The sequence below is a fragment of the Haliotis cracherodii genome, unplaced genomic scaffold (genome assembly GCF_022045235.1).
Source record: "Haliotis cracherodii isolate W230 unplaced genomic scaffold, xgHalCrac1.p SCAF_7, whole genome shotgun sequence".
NCBI classification, from domain to species: domain Eukaryota; kingdom Metazoa; phylum Mollusca; class Gastropoda; order Lepetellida; family Haliotidae; genus Haliotis; species Haliotis cracherodii.
In genome coordinates, this window is record NW_027266330.1 from 6,633,404 (window position 1) to 6,644,260 (window position 10,857).

The 10,857-nt window shown below is 37.4% G+C and overlaps 1 protein-coding gene across 1 annotated transcript in view; it reads right to left on the reverse strand.

The window, feature by feature from the left end:
* Positions 1-10,415, reverse strand: part of LOC139447257 (uncharacterized) — a 29,431-nt gene extending 19,016 nt beyond the window's left edge. Inside the window, exon 1 of the mRNA XM_071228524.1 lies at positions 10,389-10,415. Within this exon, the coding sequence (XP_071084625.1) occupies positions 10,389-10,403 (15 nt within the window). The 5' untranslated portion in view covers positions 10,404-10,415. The remainder of the gene's footprint in view (positions 1-10,388) is intronic.
* Positions 10,416-10,857: the final 442 nt, after the last annotated feature.

The following is a 10,857-nucleotide window of genomic DNA, read 5'->3' on the forward strand; positions in this document are numbered from 1 at the left end:
GCAAACAACGTGTTATTCAGGAAAATATAATTACATGATAGGGGTTTGTTAGTTGATTTATGCTTCCAAACAAACCACACGCAAGCTATTTAATCACAGAGATCGTTCTGTTCTGTATAAATGTAACAAGTGAACTAACCATTTCAGTGGATCTCTCAACATGGACAAACCTGTTGGAGATGTTCAATGAGAGAATGTTTATTTATTGAAGTAAAAATGTAGATTCTTTCTTTTGGTAAATACATGTACATGTAGCTGTACATCTTATAGATGTTCCAAGAGAAAATAATATAATATATATCTACCTATATACCACTTTATAGAGTCTCAGAAGGCAGTATGTAAAGAAAACTAGCTGCTCAAAGTGAAGCCCTTTTCCCTCTACATTGATGATACATCTATCTGTTAAAAGTTGATTTTGACAGCCCGGGCCAAATCAACACGTGTTAATAACTGTCCTAGCACTTCTTAAGTTACTTAACATTCTTCATATCTAAAGACTAGTATTTATCAACCTATATACCAATTTATTGTCTCATATTGGGGTAGTTAAAGAAAACAAGGTGCTCAAAGTCCTTTTCCCTCTACATTCTCAACATAGTCTCTATCAGAAGTGATTGACTTGTAGTGGGTCCGACTTGGGCTTGGCTGTCAAAATCAACTTTAAATGCATCTGAAGCTTAGTATTGTATCTACCTATATACAGCTTTATAATGTCACAGTACATCGTATTTAAAGTAAGTTGTGCAGGTTTACCTATCTAGGTTTTCTGTATGCTTACACATCATCACGTCATACTGTGTATAATTATTTTTTCTTATTCTAATACTGCTCCCATGTTTGTCAGTGGCCAGTGATGGTCTGTTTTCATGGAAAAGTATTTTTCATAGCAATTTCGACGATAAGTAGTATAGGTAATGGTGATTCTGCCGCAACCCCACTGGAGCCAGATTTATATACCTATACTGCTACTACAGAGGGAAAATGCTGATGCGATTCAACGATCGTCATGAGTCGTATTAAAAGAAACATGAATATTAATTAATAATGAATAAAATTAACTATCGCCCACCAGGATATTGGAAAGGTATAGGAGCAATACAAAAATTAGCCACTGCGGCTAAGGTATCTAAAGATGTGGCCAAGGATCGGTTAAAGAAACAAGCGATGTGGCAAATATACTTACCGGCACCACGTTATATACCGAGGAAGAAGTTTGATATTTTTACAACGAATGAAGTTCATCAGGCTGACCTCTTGTTTCTTCCCCATGATAAGGTAAGATGCAAAATACACTTTAACAGTAGTGGATGTGGCTAGTGGCTACAAGGAGGCTGAGCCATTAACCTCGAAAGATTCAACAGAAGTAGCTAATGCACTGAGCCACATATATAAACGCGGACCACTAAAATAGCCAAATCTATTTCAAGTAGATCCCGGGCGCGAGTTTAGCCTAAACAAAACATTAGCCCAAGAAACCAAGCTCTAGCTCGCAAACACCCCATACTCACCCCAATATCACAAAGAATAACTAACTACCTCAATGAACACCAAACTCAAAATCTTAAACAAAACTGCAAAAAATCAAATATATTCTAAACTCAAAATACCCAAAATAGACACAACGCTAGCAAACCAAATAAATAAACAAACCGACCCAAACATAGCTAAAACCACCACACTTGCATACATACACGAAAATTGGCCAAATTGGTGTCACATATACACTGACGGATCTTCAGACCCGATCTCCAACCACACAGGCTTCGGAGTCCACCACACAACCAGTTATATCCACATAATCTTACCGACTCCCAAACAACCAATCTATATTCACGGCAGAACGTATGGGCATGGCCTCAGCCCTGCATAACCAACAATCTAAAAACAACAATAAAATCCTAATTCTCACCGACTCCCTTAGTGGACTACAAGCCCTCCAAAACAAAAATACCAAAAAACGACCTAAATTAATAAACCAAATACTTAAAAGCTCCAACGACCCAACAAAAGCAGGCAAACAAATAACCTTCTTGTGGATCCCCGCCAACGTAGGAATTTACGGCAACGAAAGCGCCGATAAAGCAGCTAAATTATCTCTCAAAATACCAGACATAAGCCTAAACCTACCCATCTCAAAATCAGAAATTAAAAGTGTAAACAAACAAAACATAATCAAAAAATGGCATAATCAATATCAAAACTCTAATAGCCAAATCAAAAAAGTGCTCAGAAAACCACTAGCCAAACCTAAAATCCTACACCCCTAAACAAAAATTGTCAGATTAATTACAAAACTCCAAACAGGACACACTAACCTAAATAACCACCTAAAAAAAACTAAAAGGCACACCAAAGGCAACTGCCCCCACTGCAAACAACCCGAGACCACAGAACACGCACTCATCCACTGCACCCACTACCAAACAAACAGAACCACACTACAAACCACCCTCAATCTAAAGAAGGTTCCTACTCTAGATGAAATACTAAACCCTAAAAAAAACCTAGAAAACTTCAAGGCCCAAGACGTATTCCTAATCAAAACAGACCTAATTAAGCGCATCTAAAAACTAATTAATCTACCAATCCAAAATCCAATAAACATACAAACACCCACCTCACCCGGCTCCTTTAGTTCCCTCCTACACCCACCTCTGCATTTATTCCAAATTTAAAAATTCCAAAACTTCAATATAAGCAACCCCTAAAAGCCCCCTCTTGGGTTGCACACACCACTTTCACCCTTTTCGGAATACACTAAATGGTCTGGCCAGGCGCACGTTAAATCTTCTATATCAGTCACTTAGTTGCGAGTTTATGGGATCAGTAACTAAACTGTTAACAAAGCACGATGTCATAATCAGGCAAGTAGCTAGGTTACCACTACAGCTAACTTTTACGTAACCCATCACCCTGTACATCTGCCTCATTAAAAAGTGATTTATCAAACTACCAATTGCTGATTTTGTTATCTTTTAATTTTCACTAATCCATTAATATGCCACCCCAATTATCTTTTGATCTCCACTAATCCCTAAACGTGGCACCCCAGTAGTATTAAACAGAAACAACCGCTAACAAATTAGTATATACCTATGTACATAAACCCATCAACGGTTTTTGATTTAGCATATGTTAACAGAAGGGTTTACCATGTCAGTGTCATTCTCCAAACACATACGGTAATTATGTACTTACATCTAGGCCCATAATGTCCAGTCTCGCACAGTTTAACAGTGCACGCGGCTAATTTAATTACCTGGCACCTTTCACTTCCTCTCACCTGGTGGGTGTCACAAAGTTTAACGCAGTACAAAATTATAGAGTCGTATTCTATGCAACCACACCGCGTAAATCTAGCTATATTGCATAAAACCGTATCGAAACAATCTATATAAATCAATACCGGTCTATGTGATAATACCGTTCAGCTTACCACCATACAATGCAATCTGCAGCAATCTGCTTCCTCAACCGCACCTTCATGTATCCAGTCGCACACAGATTCCTATGCTATCTCGCAGAAGAGATGTATATCAACTGGGAGCTTTTTAGACACCTGTACTTCCATCTTAACGACTTCAACATCGAAATAGTGAAGCTGCATGAGGCTTTTGAACTACTAGAACGCTTCTACATCAGTGATGAAGAAAAGAAGGAACGGTAAGTGCTAACACACCTTATTGCATCTTGCAATCTTATTTAACATATTAGCAAGAGCCCCGCCATTTGTGTGCTTTATAATGTGTATGATGATCAATGTTTAAACACGGCTTCTTTTCATTGCAGCCGAAGAAGCACTACGGGAGATTTTCTGCTGAGCCTTCAGCTACCAGTACACAAAATGGCGTGTAATCACACACCCGTCAAATTAAGTCACAACACCCCACAGCGTGAGTGAGTGAGTGAGTGAGTGAGTTGGGTTTTAACGCCGCTTTTAACAGTATTCCAGTTATATCACGGCGTGTCAGCTTATTTTGGGAGGAAAGCCTGAAGATGCAGGTCTCAGACGTTTACCACTTCGGTGAAACCCACGAGCACAGGTATGGTGCTGACAAACCTAGAAACATAATTTAGGCGAAGCGAGATTCGAACCCACAATCATAGGTTTCTGGCGTGCCCAAGGGACGCATCTCTGCACAGCGAATCGCGACGCCTTAGATGACTAAGAGGGGGTTTTAGGGGCTGCTTATATAGAATTTGGGAATTTTGAGATTTGGAATAGATGTCATGTAAACTGACTTGATATGTTGAATAGCAGTCAGCGTGGTTGTAAATGCACAACTGACTAAGCCATCACTACTCAATTAAGTAATTAACAGACAATTGCAAGTGCTAATACCCACCAGCACTAATTGCCCTGTTAATCCCTAGTCCACAATGAGTTGACATTGAGTTAATTTTGCTAATTAGCTGTTTTTAGAGTAGCAAAGTAATAAACATCAAAGGTGGGGCAGGCTTTGATCATGTGTTCTGTAGAAGAGATATTATGTTTATTTAGGATTAGCTACATCCCTTGATGCTACCAAGGCAGCCCTTGAGATTATCAGACAGTTTGGCTGGACACAAACTGATGTCTCCCTTGCAGCACACTATGTGTCAGACAAGGACTTTGAACACTCTGTGCAGATGCATATCAATGCATAAAGAACATTGGGTAGATTCAATAATGCCACACAAGTCAAAGTTGGGTTTCACTGTACTTAGAAACAGACGATGGATCCAAAACTTTATAACAGTAATTATGATTAATTTAAATTTTGCCAAACCAATATTTTGGCAGATTTGCATGTTATTGTTATCTTCATTAAGAAAATTTTCAAAAAAGATAGGATAAATGATAAAATATGATAATGAGTCATGAATTTTTTAATTCAGATCAGAACAAACAGGGAGGGTCACCCCAAAAAGTGAGAGTCTCTAGGGGAGGCTTTTGACAAAATGGACAATAAAATATAAAGTGCTTTGCATTTTCTTTCAGGGAGGGTAGTGTCAAAAATGAATGAGAACACACCGGTAATACATGACCGGCCCCTTTAATGTAATATACATAGTTTTTAGTTGATGGTTCAGGTTGTACTTTTCAGTTGAATTTCTTATCACTGTCTAAGATGGACTACCAATTAACGGTAGATATTAAATATCCATAATAACATAGATAAATACCTCTACAGTCTCATCCTAATTTGTCAAAATTTGAATTTCAATATAGCTTCCATTAATGAAGTAATGAATTTTGAGAGAATATCTATTGTCTGAATTCCTAATGTACTTTCTTTTGTATTTGGTGTGCTAGGGTAGCCTAGTGGGTAAAACAGTCTCTGAAACCCGGGTTCAATTCACCACATGGGTACGATGTGTGAAGCCCATAGCTGGAATATTGCTAACAAACTGCATGAAACTATACCAACTCACTCGCTCATTATGTTGTATTTTGAGATCACTTACATGACATGTGTTTTGATTATTATGAATAGTTCTGTTTTTATGTATAAGAACCTATGTAACTTAGTTTTGCATTGTCCTGTTTACCTTTCCTTACATTTTGATGTAATGCAAACATTCAAGCAAAATTCAGATGAACCTTGCGGCGCTTATGTTATTGTTTTAGAAGACCGGATACATTTTTGTATTTTCAGAACACTTTTCTGTTTGCAATGGCTTATTTACATGTTCAAAGATTGGTTAAATATCAGTTGCAAGATAAATTGTCAATACCTCACTGTTCGAGAAAACAACTTTAAACATTTGTAAATATGTGTGTGTTTCATAATTTTTGACTGACAAGTTTCTAAAGATGTTATGAATTGTTTCAGGTACCTGGATTTCACAGTCTGACACCAGCTACATTTAAGAAGATCTTGCTCACACAATTCAGACAAGGGACTCGCCGGATGATGAACAATCCTCACGATAACAACCAACAGATTCACCTCAGAAAGTGATGATTCTGAATGAATTATGCCACATCAGTGTTATTGTAGGTGGTTTTATTATGACACTAATGAAGTCTGAATGAATTTATGCCAAAGCACTGTGACTATGTCCAGGTTGTGTACACTGATGCTGACTATACAAATCTGAATGACTTTTGTGGTTTACTGCAGAAACATAATTGACTTTAGATATTCTTCTTCAATGAAATTCTTCTGAGATTTGACTAATTTGTTTATTTAGAAAATGGCATTGAAGCGTCTGTTCTGTAAGGCCTTGCAAACACCACTGGTTACTTTATGCTAGCTCCTCTTCTTGCTTGATCAAATTTCATTGTGATATGTACCAATGAAATGCCATATAATCAATCAATAAGAATTTTTTCCAAAAACATTATTTGTTTTGCTTCATTAGCATAAAGAAATATAATACTGATCAGCCATAACATAGGTGCTGAACAAATATTAAATGCCCTAATGCCCTGAATGTTTTCCTACTATAAATACAGCTCACTTAACAAAAGTTGTAGTTCCACCTTAGTAGACAAATGACATTGATATTTTTTCTGTACTTTATTTAGGTGTTTTCTATGGATGCCATTAGTCTTATGCACCAATTTGGGAGAACGGAATTCTGTTTCATATTCCCATGAAACTACACTGTCCCGATATAATAAGTACTGATACCGTTCCAAACTAATATTTTAATCTCACAAGGGCCAAATGCCAAAGCACATAGCCAATGACTTTCCATTTTTTTCTGAGTGAGAATGCTGTTTTGCCACTTTGAGCAATATTGCAACAATATCATGGTGGCGGACACCAGCAATAAGCTTCACACATTTGTACCCATGTCACGAAACACCTTGTGAACAATGCATGCCCACATATCTCAGTTTGAGGAGGATATTTACAACTAATATAACACAGAATATTACAACAGCTATCGGTAATGCACAGGGTAACATTAACCAGAAACAAGACATGAAGAAAATTTGCATCCGGATACCTTCTGGAAACCTTTCGGAAACCTTCCAGATGCCTTCAGCAACCTTCAAATGGGTTGGTATTTTAAAGATAACTTTTTTATGTGTTTCACACTTGAGTGAACAAAATGCACCCCCAAATTTTGACATTTTTCATTTGAAAGCCCGGGCCAAGTCGGAACAAACACTTCTGACAGAGATTTTCTTAAGAAAATACAGTAAAAGAGTTTCACTTTAACGGTGCAGTTTTCTTTAAATGCGATACACTATGGCATTATAAAGTGGTATATAGGTAGATATTACACCGATCTATAGATGTAAACACTGTACTGTGACATTATAAAGCTGTATATAGGTAGATACAATACTAAGCTTCAGATGTAAACACATTTGATGATACATCTGTGTGTTTAAAGTTGATTTTGACAGCCCGGGCCAAGTCGGACCCGACACAAGCCAATCACTTCTCATAGAGACTATGTTTAGAATGTAGAGAGGAAATGGCTTCACTTTGAGAACCTTGTTTTCTCTAAATACCGCGATCTAAGACGCTATAAAGTGGTATTTATTTGTTTAGATATAATACTAATCTATAGGTGTGAATCCATTTCATGTTACATCTGTGAGGTTTAAGTTGATTTTGACAGCCCGGTCCGAGTCAGACCGAACATTTGTGAGACTGTTGAGAGTATGAGGAGCAGAGGTCTACTTTAATCAACGTGTCTGCTTTATATACGAAGAACAGTGACATTATAAAGTGGTATTTATTTAGATATAGTACGTTCCTATAAATATAAACGCTACGCCGACAGATGAAAATTTGTATCTCGATAGCTAGAAGTATTTGGTACGTTTCAAATCTTATTTCGTTTAACGATTTTACCTAGACCAGCGACGCTTACCAACAACACTGGTTTTCAAGTGATTTACTCCGAAATACTTAATTATGGTGCCCGTTTTTGTTGGTGGCTGTTCAGTAATGTCATGTGTGTATGTTGCATCAATAATATGTAGGTATGATCGCCGCCAATGATGTAATTAGCCAATAACACTTTGGCCCGTCTTGGCCCGACCCGACCTGACTTTTAGGCAATGCCGTCTTCGTTGAGTCAAGTGAAGGATACGATAATAAACTCTGTTCAGATTCATAAAGAGGAAGAAGCGGTCTATTTGAAAACAGCATGATGACGTTATCAACGAAAAGGTGAATTATTACCTGATTACAAACATATAACCACATAGAAAGGGATACTTATTAACTACAGTAATTATCCTAAACTCGCTATTTCCCGATAATACACAGACCTGGTTGATATGAACAATCTTGAACTCGTACATGACGATGCGACTGCATACGTGAGACGTGAGACGGGTAATGGCGGGTGACGGTCAGTTAACACAAGTTGTGATAAGAATAATATGAACATTAGAGTCACGCCGTGAACATAAGAGTCACGTCGAAGTTGCCTACCAGTAAGAAGGATAAAAAACATTGACGAGTCGTACCGTTCGGATTTCGATCAAGCTCGAGATGTAACATTATCCCCTAATTCGACAAGGATGGAAATTGGACTTTTATAGTCAGTTAACGCCCATGCCTGGGAACATGGTCATTGCCTGACACTGGCCATGGTGTATTTTTCCTATGGTTTCACATAAAGACAAAGAGACATCAGATAAGATAAGACTTTATTATCCTAAGGGAAATTCGCATTGCACAGTGTCTTTGCACAAAAATGTGAAAAAAAAGAAAATATGTTATAATGAAATATGATACTTACTTATGTCTTGGCGGGTAAAAATATGTAGAGAATTGAACACTATCACAGTGACGACAAGGAATGGTATTTTTAAGTATGTATCATCATCATTTTCAGCCCAACGTACAATTAATACAATGATAGTATCTCGAACACGAGTGCAATTATGTACAAATGTGAAGATAGAGACTGATGGCATCTTAAATGTAATCTGCTAAATGTTTAAGAAAGCATACATCGGAGGACTGCAGCATTGTTAGCAAAGTGTACCTTGGGTTAACATAAGTATGGACATTGAAAAATGGGAAATATTTTGAACGAAGACTGAGAAAAAGTTATATTCTTGATATTTGAAACCCATGTTTTCTCCCGACTGCATATAGTTCAACTAACATATCGTAACACCGTCTGCTATATCTTCCTCGAGACATACTGAGGAGTTTAAAACAGATATCTCACACATCTAGTGAACATATCAATACCATAACGACCACATTCCCCTAACACTGCAACGTTTGCATCCTTTCAACCAACTCCGAAACAAATTTAGAAAACTTAGCTAAAACAAGTTTGAGAAACACCTGTTAATTAGGATCCAAGATCTGTGTTCCATAAATATTCCGTTTAATCTGCAGGTCAAACAATACCTTTGGAGAAATATTTCACAGTTTATAACTTAGCTTCACTAGCTTTGGACACTAATGTCTGACCAGCTTTCGACCAAAACAATCAATTTGGATAAATAATTCCTAAATAGTTATAATTATATAAGTCAATTATTGTTCACCCGAAAAAACATAGGAACATATGGTACAAGTCAAAATGGGGAATTGGACATCATTTTTGTCACTGATGTGCCAATATCGAAAATGTCCTCCATATGTCTGCAATAAAACGTTTTGAAAGCATTACTGATTACTTGAAAATTGTAACTGGGCATAACTGGTAAGACCTGAAAGCGCTAGCCAATTGAAACAGTGTTAATCTTACTCCACTAATTTAATCTTGATTATAATTATTCACTGTGTATGCGTGCATTCGTGTGTTCGCGCACCTGTGTGTGTATGAGTGAGTGAGCTTGGTTTTATGCCGCTTTTAGCAATATTCCAGCAATATCACCGTGGGGAACACCAGAAATGGGCTTCCGTGACGAGCGGTGTGTGTATTTCAGTGTATTTTACTGTACAATGGCTTCGTCTTCTATTTATTGACATATCCGTTTGAAGTCCCCAATGTATGGAAAATGAGGCTATAAACGTTGTAAATCAAGGCGTCGTAATCACTATTCTTGGTGTATTTTATGAATAGACTTTAGACACTTTTTATGTGAAATAAAAACATAAAAACGTTTGAAGTCACGATTGTACAGCAAGTAAGACTTTAATAAACACTGTCTCCTTACGAAATGATTCCACTCATTATTATAGCGAAATGTCTAACGTTTGTGCGAGATTTCATGGCGCTTTAACAGGGAAAAGATTTTTACTTTTGACGCCAAACCAACATAGAAACACAGTGACTTTGTATTCCCAGTTACTTTTAGCTTTTTAGTTTACTGTTAACTTTTGGACTTTTAACAGAGCAGTTAAAACATAGATTACGGCGCTTTACATACTGCAGCAGTACCTGATTTCTTACAATATGAAGTTGAAAGTATACACAGTGGAAAGTGAATTGACAAATATACATCATATGATATACCCTACCTTGTTTTGGAACATCAACCTGGCTTCGTGACGACGGCTAAGCAGTCTATCCTGTTCATGAGATCCTGCATTATATATACGTTAAAAGTAGGTTCGTCAACAGATGTGTATATAATCGAAACTTTTCATTTGTTTAGCGTGAATTTGAGTGACGTGCAAAAAAGATGGGAGCCAGTCGATTTTTGAGGGGGCGCTTCAATTTCGACTCGTAAACAACTGCCAGGGAATGCTACCACATCTATACTGCCCCAATTGTGTGAAGGCGATGCAGGATTATTACTGAAAGGAACATCAGAAAGAAACAGAAAGTACAGTTAGTACGATTTACGCTAACACGAATATATGTGACAGCCCTGACACCTTTGATACCCGGCCCCCGAACGAGACACTACATCTGATAAGATGAACGCGGGAGACTGTTACCCTTATTTAGCAGTCTTTAGCATCCTTGTATAGCTCGTGGAATACT